Raw genomic sequence first — 16687 nt, 5'->3', positions numbered from 1 at the left:
AAGAGTGGCTGCAGTGTAGGTGTCTGTGTTTTTGCTTAGACAAGTCTTGTGGTGGATTACCAGCCCACCTGAGAACCATCAGTGGGTGGAACGACCTTAATTGCTGGCCGGCCAATCAGAATGATCGGAGACACTAAGGAGTGGTACTGGCAATCCCATTCCCTTTGTTTGTCTCTTGGTGGGCGGTCTGACCTGGGCGTGACGAGCAAACGCAGAACGGCTGTGTTCAATCGTGGTTGCAGTTTATCAACAGGCATTGTAGCTGGAGCGTCAGCGGAAGCGTCAGCCCTTGCGTTCAGCCCTTCTTGTGTGAAGACATTCTTGGGTAAAGACATACGTGTCTACCTCACCGTGTCCACCGAGCCGGGACGCCGAGCCGGGTAAGAAATTCCGCTAGATGCAAACAAACAGTCTTGCTAACCTCCAGTCATTAAGCCTCGCAGACTCAACCCTCTCTGTAGGACTGTGGAACTGCCAGTCTACAGTGAACAAAGGCACATGGCCGTCCCAGCACCTGGCAAAAGACAATCCAGACTCTTTCCATGCATTGTGCCGCACTGGTAGAATGACCTACCAAGCGCTACTAAAGCAGGGGCGTCCCTCTCTGCCTTCAAAAAGCTCCTGAAGACCCAACTCTTCAGAGAAGATCTCCTGTCCTGAGCTAGCAATACTGTTCTGAGGCCTCTTCTATGTAACTTGACTGCTAATCCTCTTTTGTAAGTCACTTTGGATAACAACATCTTCTAAATGCATGAATGTAAATGTAAACACGATACAGCCTGTCCATACCAGTTTAATAGAAAGAGAAACATCTGAAAATCATCAGATTTCTTAATACAATGGTATACTCTAATTTTAAACACTACAGAGTGAAACAAAGTTAGATGGATATGACTTATCTAGGGGGAACAGACCAACTAGAGTTTGCTGATGCTATCACACTGACCTTTATCTCACTAAAATTCAACTTATATCCTTTTTCATTTGTTGCTTCACCAATTATTGCTAAATATTGATAATAATTGTGTGATGTGTTTTGAAGGACACCTGCCTTAATCTCTGACACATTATAGTCTTTTATGATAAATGACAGTGACATATTGCAGATTTCTCCTCTAACTGTGTAAACTTGACATATATCACTCAACTGACCTTGATTAATTCCACCTTTGTGAGATCTGATCATAAGCTGAATCCCCGGCCCTACGCTGCCTCACAAGTAGAGATGTTCTGATACCAAATCTATTCTGCAGTAACTTCTACTACAGCCTCATCCCGCCACTGCTCCTCATCTTTCCTCACAGATAATTAAGTAACTCTGCTTTCTCTACATCCTGGCAGTTCTTCAATATGAGCAGCTGAGTAATTCGCCCTTACCATCGCAGTCTCTCACTAATTTGTAAAATGAGCAGGAAGTCACTCTTTGTTCTGCTCTTCCCTCCTCAGTCTGAATCCGTCCCTACCTGGTGTCCGTCCGACAGAGGTGCGTCAGTCGGGTCCTCCTGGCTCCGTTGGGCTCCAGCAGGTAGAGGCAGGAGTGGATGTGGGCCCTGACCCCCTCCGACAGCACATCGGGGTGCTCTGTGGACGCAGAGGACAGGTACAGCGGGCCGGAGGATGGGTCTGCCTGCCAGGTCCTGAGGAGAAGGAAGAAAAGATTATCGGGAAGGAGAAACAAAACGTGATAGAAACGTCACGCTGGTTTAGCTCTTCAACAGCCTGTTAGGACCTGTTCACACCCACGTCCACCACCCACCCGACACACATTGAGATCTGATCACACAGACCACCTTCTAAGGTCATCTAGGCAGCGTGTACGCATCACTGAAGGACCACCTTCTTAACATCTGTTCGATTTCCATTTTGTTTACTGTAGTGCAGACCGCATGTCTGGGCTCTCTTACCTGCCGAGATAAGCAACAGATGTTTGTGATCACACTGTCACTTTCAATTGATTTTACCGTTCAACTGCAATATCTCCAGTCACCCTTAAAAAAAATGTGTTTGAGAGCTGTTGAGTGAGGAGAGACTCTGTGAAACAGCTACAGCAAATTCTGAATAATTTCTGCCTTATTGTAAAAAAGTCAGCATTAAATGCAAAACATGAAGTTGTTGCTCTCCTTTAAAATAAAAACATTGTGTTCGTTTGAAACTTTATAAACTTTACAAAACACTGTCTGCAACAAGTTCTTAATTATTTGGGCCCTCCTGTTGATTCGGCAAATGTTACATATTACGTTACGTCTTTCTTTGTGTCTGTCGCTGGTTAAAAACAACAATGCATTTGGTCTTTGCAAGCAGAAATGATACAGCTCCATGTTTATTTATAGGAGCAGGGAATTGAGATCTGATTACAAGTGGTCACTCAATCACCCAAGACACATGTTAATACCAGGTGTAAACAGGACCTACCCCCACTCTCTCTGCCCCTTTCCTGTTCTCACCTTAGCTGTCTCACGAATTAAGAGCCCCCAGACGCCAAGACAAAACAGGAGAAACAAAGATAAGAAGCTGACGTGCAACAGAGATCCCCGGGGTGAAGTGAATTTGTGATATTGCAGTTAAACCACACAGACGCCTCCAAAGCTGTTCATAAGGATAAGGTGACATTCCAACACGTGTTTGCAAATACCATGAAAATATTGTCTCGGTTTCAAACTGTGATATATCTCACGGCCACAGAGCTCCAATGTTCTCCAAAATCTATTAAAAACACGTCTCACATCAGTCCCTCATACGCCGTCCTGCTGCTACAAATACTAGAGCAACAAATGAGGATTATTCCGCCAATGAAAATAGTCCCTAATAAATGCACAAGTTGAAAACTTAATTGAGAAACTGTTTTAGGAAACAAATGAACCGTTTTTCTTTAAATGAAACTACATATTTATGAGGTGTTTTTTTAAGTTTTACATCTTCAGTAGGAACCAATGGGCTTGGAGCTGAGAGGATGCATTAAGAGTTAGACTAACAAGTTGTTTTTGTTCTTTTTTCTGGGATTTGATAACAATAAGAACATTTCTGAGCGATTAGCTTGTTTGACTGCCAACGTGTTGATTTAAATGTCTTACTCAAAGTTCATGTTCGCTGTCATAAAGAGAGGAGATATGACAGAGCTACACAGTGCGATGTGATCCAGCTGCAAACAGAGATACTGTCATCTCTCATATGACTTCAGGGTTGGATTAAAATTTCATCAACCCTATTCGAACCACACACACACACACAGAAAACACACTGCTGTCTCTGACTTTAAATCACACAGACACTTTAAGAGTATTTTTGGCTTTGACTCGTCCGTCCTCGCCGCTCCGTAGAGCTCAGCGGGTTAAGAAGGCCCAGAGGCCCGTGGAGCCCGGGGCTCGCCTTGCCTCATTACCTGAGCAGCAGGTGCTCCTGTAGGGGCCGGGAGCCCAGGCCGTGGCCCTGGCCCTGGAGGAGGCAGCGGTAGACTTCGGCGTCCTTGGACAAGGTCTGCATGACTGCGGCCTGGCGCAGGCTGCTGTCCCACAGCTCCTGCTCCCTCAGCAGCCGGTGGAGCAGCTCCTTCTGGGGGGCCTCCACCTCCACGGAGCCACGCCACGTCCACAGAGGACAACCATCATCCATCTGAGGACAAGTGGAGAATTAGTGGAGCCATCAGGACACTCCTGTATGTGCTCTATGAAAGATCACTGCCTGCTTTATTTCCTTGAAAGACTGATTTGGATTTTTTCAAATACATCTTAAAGGAACAGTTCACCCAAAATAAAGAATACATATTGTTCCCTTGTCCCATCTATACCGTTTTGGTGTGAGCTGCAGAGTTTTGCAGTTATCGGCCACAGAGATTTCTGCCTTCTCTCTAATATTATGTAACTGGATCCATCCACTAGAACCCCTGTGGTGCTCAAAACACCAAAAGATGCATTTGAATTTCCAGAAATCATGACCCAGTTGCTCAAAATAACCCACACACCTTGTTGTGAGCAGCTTCATGTAGGCACTACTATCTTTCTGCAGTAGAATCTACAGAAATTACTTTAAAATCTACCAGAACTACTCTCCTTCTAACAGAAAGCGAGAAAGAAAGTAGGGGTGAGCTGTCACTTTAACATGATACTCACATGTCAGGTACATTGTAGGCCAGCTGAAGGCCAACGATCATGGTGCCAAACCATCATGCAAGTAATGTGAGGGAGCTTTTTTCTTCATGGTGTCTAGATTAGTGAAGCTCTTGCACATGTGCATTTGATTCAGCACAGGCTTAACAATGTCAGGTGACGTAGTATAAAGAGCGAGAAAGACTTCTTGTATGCGGGAGATCATATTGGGTCAAACACAGGACACTCACCCGGGAATTTGGGAAACGTGTTCCGTGTAAATCCAAAATTTTTAAATTTAGACTTTGTCGACTTTCAGTTTTTGGTTGCACTTTGGTTAGGTAGAGGCAACAAACTACTACTTGGGTAGGTTAAGGGAAAGATCATGGTTTGGGTTAAAAAAATAAGTCAAGGCTGACTGATGAACTAAACGGCGACTTTCTGCCAGAAAGATCCAAAAACAAAATTATCTCAAGTGTGAGCCACTTTAAAATATGAAGAAAGAAGCACTCTCATCTGACTCTGAACTCTTCCGATGTAGATTTCTCATTGAAAGGACCAGTATGTTGGATTTAGTGGCATTTAGTGGCATCTAGTGGCGGTGAGCTTGCAGATAATAAACACCTTGTCTCACTCTCAACTTTATTTAATTTCTGCCATATTCTGCCAATAACCCCCCCTAAAATTTACTTCATTATAGTTAGTATATTTGCTCAAACTGTGATTTTCTAACACTGCAGCAGATTAAACTTGTTTCCAAAGATTTTAAACTTATCTCTTTTCTGAGATTTTCCTGAACCTGTCCTACAACTTATTTCTGTGTTTTGTGGCTGTGAGGAGCTCCTTCACCTCCCTTGTGCATTGTGACCATTGACAGTACACTCAAACCTCCAGATAATCAGATTTAATCTGCATACTGACAGCCTGGTTTAAATTAGTATGTAGAAGTTAAACTCTACCTTCTTGAAGGACAGCTCCACGTGCTCCGGAGCCGGGTGGCTCTCCCAGCCTCGGCTCTTCTCTCTGGCCTCCTTCAGGAGGTGCTGGGTGCTCAGCTGGAGCTTGCTCCTCCTGTCCTCCTGCTCCTCCTCACCTCCGCTCTGGCCGGGGGACATCGGGCTTCCTCCCTCCTCACAGGGGGAGTCGTCTCTGAGACACTGACCGGGCCAAAACTCTGGAAGCTACAGCGACAGGATTTTATTTGTTAACATCATTCTGTCTCTTCAGATTAAAAAAAAAAATGTTTTCAGGTTGGTTTTTGTACCTGGAAAAGCCTCTGAGCCTCTGTGATCATGTTGGCCAGGCCCTGCGTGGCAGCCAGGTTCTCGCTCAGGTCCCGCTGGTCTGGGCGGCCCAAGCTGTACTTCCTGTGACCCGACCTGCAGCAGCAATAACACAGGAAAAAAAAAAAAGTCAAGGTCAGTTTATTGAAGGCAGACGTCTGCTGTGTTTTTGTGTTTTGTATGACAGTTCAAAAACTCTGAAAAAAGTGGTTCTGTGCATTTTCTAGAGAATAAGTGACTGTTGTCAGAACTACGACAAAAACCACCATCACTTATCTACGACAGAAAGTAAAGACCAGCCTGATGACGGATGAGGAGGACAGATGCTGTACTTCTATCTTCAGTGAGATCTTTACAGGAATGGTGTGCGAAACGTGACACGTCTACTTTATGTCTGCGATGGCAGCTTCATGATGCACTGAGTGTTTGTGCCCATCAGCTGATGCCGTTTCACCAGCGGCTGACAGGAATCAGCAGCATCGCGTCACAATTACAGCCGCTGACAGATTCAGGTTATTCTGGAAAGCTTTCATGTTGCTGGAAACTAGCAGATTCACAGGAAGCTGTTTTATTTGATTTTATTTGATATGAAGTTTTTACTTTTTGGTTGTTTTAGTTTTTGATGACTAAGAAAAAGTTGGAAGGAAGAGCGTTTTGTCTTTTCAGCGCTGCAAAATTGGGAAATTAGACTCCCCACTCACTTAGAACGAGGCGGTCCGGCAGGCGGTTAGACCATTAAAAAGTATATATCACAGAATGATGACGAGTTCTGTCAAAGCAGAAACATGAGCAAAAAAACGCCTAGATGAGATTTCATAGATCTGTGGGAGAACAGCTGCGAGCAGCAGTCAATTTTCTGAGTTATTGTTCCCAGCACAAAGTGTGACATGATTTCTGACAGGCCGGGATGTTGGCTTCCAGGAGCAGGGAGGCACAAAGTGCTGATTGTGTCGTTATGTCATTTCCATCTACTGTCCCGTCAGCCTGAAGGGAGGAAAAAGGAAGAGGTGGAGATGAGAGGAAGGGAGGAAAACTACAGGAGGAAGAGGAGTTAGTGAAAGGAAAGTCTGATTATAAGCATGAGAAGGGGAAAATGAGGAGAAACAGAAGAGAAGATGCGGATCAGAGAGACGATGTGAGGGTGGATAAGAGAAAAGAGGGAACGACGGAAGATGAGGGTAGAAGGAAACAAAATAGATGACAAAATGTGTAGAGAGAAACAAGTCAGAAAGTTAAAGAGGGAGGGAAGTTTGAAACCCCAAAATCTGTGTGCCGTTGAGCTCCACTGTTGTCCAAAAACACCTCAATGAGCTTCACTGTTGGACTGGCTGACATGCTCCTTCATTACCGCGAACACACACGCTGTAGTTTATTCTGACTCAGTCACACACACACACACACACACACACACACACACACACACACACACACACACACACACACACACACACACACACACCCCATCATCCTGCTGCCCCAAATACTCACTAGTGCATCAAATATGGATGAATCCACCACTGAAAATAGTCCCCAACAAATTCAATGTCTTCTCCCCGCTTGAGCGATGTTTGCTACAAACTACTGAGGGCGGATATTTCGTGCGACAGTTCATGGGGACGCCAGACATCTCTCAGTTTGTCCTGGTGTTCATGAGATGGGCTGTTCTCTCCTACACTACCTTGTTCTCCTTCTGTGTTGTCTGCCTGTTCTCCTGCTGCCTGTTTTTGCAAAGTTTCAGAGTGACACAAACACAGTGAGTCCCCATAAGCATAGTAAAAGCTGTCAGTCTCCTGCCTGAAGCGCACCGTGAGAGAGGAGACAGAGAGATGCTGTGCTGCTGCCACAGGAGTGCTGACTAAGATTACAGCATGCATGGGAATAAATTGCAAAAAAATGATTTGTATATATTTCTTTCTCTCCCCCTAATGGTCTGAATAACTCTCTAGATTTGTCACTAGTCACTGAATTCATATTTAAAATATTTTGGCTGTAGGTAAGTAGGTAAGGCAGTGGAACAAAGCAATGAGAGACATAATGAGTGGGAGCATGCACTCTTTTGAAACTTGAAAACACAATGTTTTCCTACCCAAGTTTATGACCTTCGAAACTACCGTGAGCAGCTCTTTCAGGAAAACACTGAACCTCCAGTGTGTAAGATTTAGAAGGATTTATTTGAAGAATATGGCAGAAAGTCATGAGTATGTTTTCATTAGTATATAATCACCTGGAAATAAGAATTGTTTTTGTCGCCTTAGAACGAGCCCTTTATAATCTACAGACGGAGCAGGTCCTCTTCCATGGAGGTCGGCACCGCCATTTTTCTAGCAAACCAATCTCTGACTCTAGATGCGGCCTTTTGTGTTTTGCACAAGCTTCACAGCCAGTTTTACTACACTACAGTCCTCAAAAGTTGTAACCAATCGAGACGTTTTCAGTACCATGCATGCAAGGCCTCAGTTCAGTTCAGTCTTTATTATCCTGCATGAAATTTGGCTTGCAGCATATCAAACCAGACAGTTTTCAGTGGCTTTTTCAGATTTTTCTCCCCCAAAAAATGGTTTTGAGTATTGTCTTTTTAACAGTAGTATTGTATCTATGGTTAAAATTCTGGTATTGTTTTTTTTCTCCTTTTTTGTTTTCCTTTTGTCTGGTTTTGATTCTTTTACGTACTTATCTTGATTTTGAACGCTGTTCTTTGTCTTGTACTTGTCTTTCTTTATAGTTGATTATATAAAAAAAATTGAGACTGTAAAAGGCCTATGTTGTTAGTCAGAGTGACGAATGATTTATGATATTCTCTCAAGAAAAAAAAAAACAAATTGCAAAAAATTCTGCCATCGTGACATCTATCTGCAGGCTCACTGATAAATGCCCCTTAATCCTACATAGCGCTACTTTAAGGTATGAATCCTGTCTGCAACTGGCTTGACACCGACTTCTCCCCTCAACCCTTAGACGTTACATTAATGTAAACTTTATTTATTGAAAAAACTTTATTTTGAAAATTGTAATATCCTCCTATACTGTGAACTTGCACATTTCATGTCAAATTCCTACATAAAACTGTACAGTTTCTTCATCTATTTACATAACAGAATCACCGTCACACTTGTAAATATTGTTTCTACTGTTTTTACATTTTTTGCGTGTTTATTGTCTATTCTTTACTTTTCTATTTATGCTGTTTTATCCGACAGCACTAGCCTTAATCTTTATTTATATTTTAGTACTATGTTTTTTGTTATGCACCAACATGACACATCAAATTCCTCGTAAGTGAAAACCTTCTTGGCAATAAAATAGTTTTTGATTCAGATTCTGAATAAATAACTTAGACACTTATCTTACGCATATACAGAGGGAGAAAACAAAAGCGGTGCCACTTCCAACGTCACTTGTATTGTTCTGTATTTGGACAGTTTTTTGTGCTTGCGTCTGCTCGCTGCATGTTAGGAGGAGGCGTAACAGTGTGTAACAGTGTACAAGTGTGTTTGCTTCCACTGATGCTAAGGAATGCATTCATGCATGAATAGAGTGAATACACTTGTGCAGCACAAATTGTGAGTCTGCACACGCTGATGGGACTGACTGTCTTCTAATAATTAGGTTCATATCCTACTAATACAAATCACCACAGCTGCACAGCCATTATCATTCTCGGCAGTCTCGCTCTGTCCCCTCGCTTTATCTTCCCTCTCTGTCACCTCTCTCTATCTGCTCCCTCCCCTTTATAACTTCCTGCCCAGCAGGACTCTGCGCTGAACAGCAGATAGAAAATATCTTTCATATCAGGGAGTGAAGCTGCGGCCAGATGGAAATTGGTGGAGGTTATGTAACGTGCTCTCTGTGTAAACTGTGCTGACAGCTTTTCATTACAGAGAGAAAATGTGTGTGTTTGGGTGGGCGTGTGTGTGTGTGTGTGTGTGTGTGTGTGTGTGTGGGTAACAGCTGGTTCTGATCCAGAGGTGATGTCATCTGTGAGAACAGAGAAGTTTGGAAACATGACATCTGATGTTTCCATGGCACCTAAATATCAGCCTGCTGTGGGTGACAGCCAACACACATGTCACACACACACACACACACACGCACACACACACACACACATTAACTGAAAGTGAAGTCAGGATCTGAAGCTGAATCAGAGGCTCAGATTTAAGTGAAACAGGATAAAGTAAGCAGACTGTAGTTGTTTGAATTCAGTCATATCCTGCATAAATACAAAACTACAGAACTACAAAAAATAGACCCAGGTTGTTAAAAACAAATGTTTTTGCATAATTTCACTTTACACAAAGATCAGTATTCACCCCTCTAGGTCACAATTGGTTTGCATTCATTTGAGTTTACTGTAAAAACTTATAGAGATCTGAAACTTCCTTGTGTTCTTTAAAGTGGAGTTGTACACTGTTAAAATGAAAAAGTTGAGAAAACATAAACTTTTAAGGCAACTTACTACAATTACTTACGATTTTTCAGTTTTGAAAAAACTTTTATCTTTTACCTTTTCTTCTTTAGATAAACTTGAATCTTTAAGTTTTAGAAACTCCCAAAATGCATTTAAAAATTATTGAGCAATCTCACTGAAATGAAAGTGAATAATAGTTCATGTTTTGTACAATTAAAACCATTTAATTTGCAGGCACTTACATAATGAGAAATTCAATGGTTCACAGCTAACCGTGGGCAATTTGGTTTCCAGACCTCAAAGATTCAAGTTTATCTAAAAAGAAAAGGTAAATTATCTGAACTAGAGATAATAGGTCAGCAAAACGTTTTTACTTATTTCAAAAGTTAAGAATTTGAATTGGGTTCAAAACTCAAAAAGTTGCCTTAAATTTTTTTTTTTTTTTTTTATATACAGTGTATGAGGCTCTTATCCAGTCAGTGTCTCATCTACAGTAGATGGTGGTCGGTACAAACCCCACAGGGTCAAGCGGCAGAACATATTTCATATTTTTTAGAATATTTTCCCAGCTTTACCCTGTTGTCAAAGAGCCTTTCCTGACTGACAACTAAAGTTATAGTGCTTGTTAAATGGTTCGCTCTCTCTGCCACCAGACTCCATCCACAAAAGCAGTAATTTTACACTTCAAAACACAAGAGTTAATGGTTTACCACAGCCTCAATCTGTTGGATTTCTTTGTGTTATTTTGTGATTTTGTTGTTGCAAAGGCTTAGTTTGGATTCACCAAAGTCACACAATAACACAAACAAACTAACAAATAGAGGCAGCAGTAGACTAGGAACTCCTGTGCTCTGAGAGGTAAAATTAATGTTTTTGCCAAAGGGGTTTGGTGGCTTTGCAGAGAGGGATATTTGGCTCTTATAACGGTGGCTTCCCACCAGAAAAGGCTCTCTGACGGCAAGGTTAAGTGTTGAAAGACTTCTAAACATAGCGTACCATTAAACTGATAGATTTTTTCATGTGGCAAAAATATATATTGCTGCTGACCCTGTTGCCAGTAGTTCATTACTTATTGCCTGTGCTGGTTCTGTCCTTTCTCCAAACTGGGGCCATGCCAACCATCATCTACTGCAGGTAATACACTGACTATGGGTAAGAACCTCATACAACCCTACCTCTAATTATTCAAACTATCCCTTTAATATGAAGCAGTATACTAGAACTAGCTTAGTTTTATTTGTTGGCGGAGAACAATTATCAAAACCGCCCTTAGTGATGTGTTCAAGGACACTGATAAAAGCAGGGAAATGACGAGCTACGTTTGTCACGAAATAAACTCCAGATGAAATGTCATATAAACAATTTGCAGTTAATGAGCTCAGAACTATTTGAATTGTTATGAGCTTTTATATTAGGCCAACAAAACCAAAATTTAAATTAAAGCAAGACACACGAAGTGGACCTAACATCATTGGTCTTATGTAACTGCTGTTAAAAGTTACGTAACTCTGACAATGTGGGTCGGACACCAAACTCCCTCCATCCATTTCCATCTTTTACTGAGATGGTGTGTGACAAAATAAAATTTCCATCGTTTGAAAAAGACGTGACCTCCTCCAAGATGTTTAACAGAATAAAAAAAAATAGACAGCGTCTGTGGTCTCAGCTCACCTGGCTGCGTTGGCGTCCCTCTTCAGGGTGTTGAGGTGGAAAAGCGACGGCGCCAGGCAAACCGCAATGTTGGTTGGCGTCATTTGGTTCTCCTCCACGCAGGCAACCACATCCCGCAGGAAGAACAGCAGCGTTCTCAGCGCCTCCCTGTTCTCATCAGGAAGCAGCAAAATGGCCGCCTGAGCCGCAACCAGTTGCTGATCCTTTGGAAAATCTGCAAGAGGAAAGCTAACCAGTTATTTTTTTTTTAAATCCTGCAGTGTAGAGACAAGAAAATAAAGCCAACTCAATGTTTACAGCAATAGATTATCTTTCTCCTGCAAGCTTAAAATTTCTGCAGGTTCATCTTCATGATATACTGTAGGGCTACTGAAATTAAATCACAAAAACTGATTTAAAAACTAAAGTTTTGAAAAATGGCGAGCATGATGAGCAATTAAAATGAGTAAAACCTCTGGTGTGGGCCACAATCTAACAGTTTAAGTTCAAAAATTCCCTGCATAAACATTAGTTTATCCAGGCTGGACATGAATTGAGCATGCTAATGCTAGCATGTCTAGGTGTCACAGCTACTGTGATTAAAATGTATGCTAATTCTTGCCTAATTTGTTGTGCTTACTGTGTTCATGAGCACCCCTGAGCGACAGTTTTAGCGTCCATGCTGCCATAGCCTCGTGGCGGTGTTCATATGACTTAACCACTTAAATGTCAAGCATTTCATGTACATAACTACTTATGTCATAACCACGAGTCCACGAGTTTCATTTGCAGTCAGCAAATGTAAACATAGTGATGTTTAGCATGCTACCAAGCATGCTAAATGTCAGTGGATTATCATTGTCACCATTAGCATTTTAATTTTCTAATGCCTAGTATGTTATATTGTAAAGCTGTGATCAAACTGAATATAAAGTGAATTCTGGAGGTAATGCAATTACATGTTCAGTCTATAATATTGTGTGCTGTTAGAGGTGTTTTACTCAAACTTCTTTCTTATTTTACAAAATGAGCAATCAAATTCACGCTATCTTCTCAATATAAGTCACGCAATAACAGTAGTGACTGCTCACATTGGTAAATGTGGAGGAAGGACTCGCAGAGTTTGCTCGTGAAGATGGGTTCAGGCAGATCTCTGAAGTACTGCTTCACCATGTCCGCCACGTCGAAAGCGGACTGACTGTCATACGAAACGCCGTCTGGGTCGGACTCCACCAGCTCACGGAGGTACTGGATGCGAGACTTCACCCCCGACTTCCGGAAAAGACCCACCTGAGAGAGAGAGCACAATACAAATGAATTAAAAACCTTGATATTTTCTGTTATTTTTCTCTTTCCATTTTTCTTTCTTTCCTTTTTTCGATGGGTGTATTGAAATATATATCATATTACAGGATGAGGAAAACTTGATTTCTGCCTTCAAGATCACTGTCAATATTGAGGATTGATCTGAATGTTATCTTGTACCATTACCTGGTCCAAACACTCGGTCCTCAGGTAGAGCAGTGCTCTGAGGATGCTGGGAGGAAGTGGCTCCCCCGTCTGCTGGACGCTGAGCAGCAGAGGAACCCCAAAGACCCGCCGGCCCTTCATCTCCGTCACCTTGGTCTTCCTCAGCGGTTTAGGAACAGTCCTGCAGGAGGCAGAGACGTCCATTAAATCCTGCAGTGCTTCGATTTTTAGGAAGCAATGAAACAGCATCGACTTGTGCTGGGGGAAAAGTTATGGAAATTAAAGTATGCTCAAAAATTGTTTTGCAAATGTCTTGGGAATTTGTAATCTCAACCAGTCAAGCGTTAAAAAAAATGCTCAACTTGGCTGCTTTTGAATGCGTTTCCTTTTGAAGGAAGAGCCAAATAAACATTTTTTGATTACATAAGTCCCCAGCGATCGCTAAAATGTGCGTGCCATTCAAATCAGCTCTGCAGGAAAAACATGCAGGCATGGAGAAACCATGGAAGTCGATCAAAGAGATTATACTTTTGGAGAGACTGTGCTGAAGTTTGCTCATGTTTCTGAACTGATATTGGCGACCTTTAACCATTAATACCAGTGACTGACTTTTTTGTTTTCTTTTCTATGTTGTTCCAGATGCAGGGGACCCAAAAAGTCAATCTTTTGGAAAACGTTAGCGGCGATGCTTTTTAGCTTTTAACTCTGAAAACTGAGGGGCAGAGTGCACTCTGGATAAAAATGCAGTCCTGTTTAAAAAGAGAGGAAAGAGACATCCAAAGCACTCCAACAATCAGTAATGAAACCTCTTTCCTACTCAGCTCATCATCCTAAAAGTTATAAAAACACATGTCAACCCCGCAGCTTTCACCAAAGTGCACAGTCACAAAGAGAAAATGGTATCACACATGCACTCCAAATGCTTTTTGACTCTCTTTCAGTGTTTTTTTCTTCCATATCTAACAACGGCTCTAGGGAACAAAATGGCTATTTTGGGGAAAGAGCCTCCGAGTATCACCCGTCCCAATCAGAAGTTAATTGCTGTATTTTTAATCATGCACTCATTTGGCATCAGTGATTAAATCATTGAAATGACAAGACATGAGCTAATCGTTGAAGCCTGAAGAGATTTTTTTTACTGCGCTGTAGTGATGGAGCGTTCAGGTTTTTACTCACTGTGTGTGCATTTGTGTGGCTCACATTACTGTCAGTTTTAGTCCATCTGATGCAGAATCCAACAATGTACTAATAGAAGTAATGATTTTCCAACACAAATTTTGTTAACCAGGTGTCTCTTACATTTTACCCGCCTGGTGACCCACAGAAATGTTGTGTAACAGGTAAAAAATATATTTACATATATTCACGTGTGCAGGCACAGGTAAAAATGAAGTAATTAAAGGTGGGCAGCAGGCGAGAACAATAATTTTCCCTGGAGAAATCAGAAATCAAAATGATTGTGCAGTATTTTTAACATTTATATTCGATAGTAATATCAAGCCTAATCAGGATTTTATTGTGAAAGCCGTTTTTGACCTTTAACTCCACATCACACCAAATGCTGGGACGTCCTGTTGTTATACTTGAGGTTAATTCTCCATTTTTTTTTTACTGTTATTCCCTGTATTTGGTTAATTATGAGTGTCTGAGCAGTCTTGTAGTGGGAACGTTTGCCTTCTACTGCAGTTGAGAAGTCAGACACACAAAAAAAAAAAAAGCTGATTAGTCAGCAGTAGTGAAGGAAGGACGCTGCCTACAGCTAGTTTTTTGACCATTATTTTGTATTTTTGGATGACCTTTTTTTGTAGAATATTGTTTTTTGGACACTTCTGTGGATCCTAGATTTGTTCTGCAAAAGGATTTTCCTCATGAAGGTTTTTATTTTGCCGTGTACAAGGAGGATTATTTGTCTGCTTGGATAAAAAAGTAAAAAGGCAACTATTCAAAGGAAAAAGACAAACTAGATGTGTCTCAAGTTGAACTGAAAGAATCTGCCATCACAATAACAAGCAAATGAACGCAACAAACGGAAGAGAAACCACGTACTTGTCTCGTGGAGCTGTCTGAAAATAGAGCCATTCTTGGCAAGAATGAAGTTGGTATTGAGTGAGGTAGTGTTCTGTTTTATAGATAATTATCTGGTCAAGGTTCTACTTAGAACAGGCAGGAAGGCCATCACAAGACATAGACAGTGGTTAGATAAAGTGCAGGAAAGAATGACCTATTTTCTCAGAGTGAAAGAAGATGTGTTTAACAGAAAATGGGGCAAATGGATGAGGATGAGGAATAAAGACATCAGCACTGTGTAATTTTTATTGATAATGGTGTAAATTTTATGTTTTACACAGCAAACTTTCTTATTAGTCGTAAACTGAAGCACACTCTTTGCAAATGCAAAATGTGCATAAAATTATGTTGATGGAGTTATTCTTCTTACACTATGAATGATGCCTTTCCCAAACCAGCCTAAAAATTAACTCTGCTAACTCTAAACAAATCTACAGGTGTGTGATTTGCCTGATCTTACCACAGAGCGACATGTCTAAGTTGTGTTATTGTCACACACTGCAGTCTGAGTTGAAAGAACATGGTGTGCACATGATTTGAGTACAAAGTGAGCGATTTGCACTTCAGAGATTGTGCTTGTTTAAAACTCCTGCTTCGTTCAGCAGATGTTAACTAGACGCTTTCCGCCTTTATCCGTCAGAGGTCAGGTCTGACATGGTTTCTGTTCATTTTCCCTTCCTTTCATGTGATTTATTAACTTTTTAAAAAATGTGCTGCGTCGAAGCAGTTGGAAATGCTAAAACACAGCACACCTGAACTACAGGAAGCCTCGCCGGTGCTTTTCAACCTGCTGCCACAGAGCGTCTCTCCCCCCTGAACACGTGTTTGATCCTTAAAATTAAAGACGAATATCTGTGAGGAGTAATTTCAGGAGGGTTTTCTGTTCAGTGCTCAGTTCCCACATTCAGCCTTATCTCATTGAGCATAACAACCTCGGCAAAAATCTAATTGGTTTTCTACCAAAGCATAAAACAAGCAGGTCATGTGTTTACTCAGAACTCATTAGAAAACACAAATGTTAAGCAGAGCAAACAAGCAGAATATCTGAATGTTTTATTACTCTTAAAAATGAATTTGTCTCAATTTTGCATGAGGGCTTATTCCAAAAACAGCGTAGGAGGCAAAACACTGATCTCATTAGATCCATTTATGTCAATAAAAAGTGCAGTGAAAACATCCTACAGTATGTTTTCAAACAAGCTACAGATTGATTTCAACACTCTGGAAACACAATTTGTGTCCAAAATCTTATTGTTCCTTCCTGCTACACTGTCTGTAAGGCTTGCCGTACTCTCATTAACTGGATGCAAATGGAAGGAACCTTTTGCACTTTTACTTTCATGCAACCAAAGCCCACACAAACATTATAACTTCAACTACTGGTTCTCAACCTAGGGTACGGGCCCCCCTCAGGGGTGGCACCACAAAGCACAGGGGGTCTCCAAGACTTTGTCCACTCTGAGGTCCTCACATGTGAAATGATAAATTTATTTCACCTGTTCATTATGCTAAATCAGATGTTATTGTGCTATTATAAACCAAAATTATGTTTTTTGTTAAATACTTGATTCTGATTGGTCAGTTAGGGCTTTCTAAGGTCTCTTATTTCTGTCTAACACAGTGTTGATCATAGACTCTAGTCTAGTCTTTTGTAAATAATGGTGAAATAAGTGAGATAATCTACAGTGAGCATGTCGTTATTGTCAAATAAACCCCTTCAGGATGAT

At 41.3% G+C, this 16687-nt stretch overlaps 1 protein-coding gene across 1 annotated transcript in view; it reads right to left on the bottom strand.

Moving 5' to 3' along the window:
* Positions 1–16687, bottom strand: part of LOC146319455 (rho GTPase-activating protein 7) — a 157057-nt gene that overhangs the window by 4993 nt on the left and 135377 nt on the right. Inside the window, exons 10-16 of the mRNA XM_084730051.1 lie at positions 12915–13074; positions 12515–12713; positions 11445–11658; positions 5347–5461; positions 5042–5263; positions 3380–3609; positions 1464–1637 (exon numbers count right to left, since the gene is read on the bottom strand). Of these exons, the coding sequence (XP_084586177.1) occupies positions 1464–1637; positions 3380–3609; positions 5042–5263; positions 5347–5461; positions 11445–11658; positions 12515–12713; positions 12915–13074 (1314 nt within the window). The remainder of the gene's footprint in view (positions 1–1463; positions 1638–3379; positions 3610–5041; positions 5264–5346; positions 5462–11444; positions 11659–12514; positions 12714–12914; positions 13075–16687) is intronic.

The sequence above is a fragment of the Lutjanus erythropterus genome, chromosome 11 (genome assembly GCF_056507025.1).
Source record: "Lutjanus erythropterus isolate fLutEry1 chromosome 11, fLutEry1.hap2, whole genome shotgun sequence".
NCBI lineage: Eukaryota > Metazoa > Chordata > Actinopteri > Lutjaniformes > Lutjanidae > Lutjanus > Lutjanus erythropterus.
This window is presented reverse-complemented; position numbering and strand designations above follow the sequence as displayed.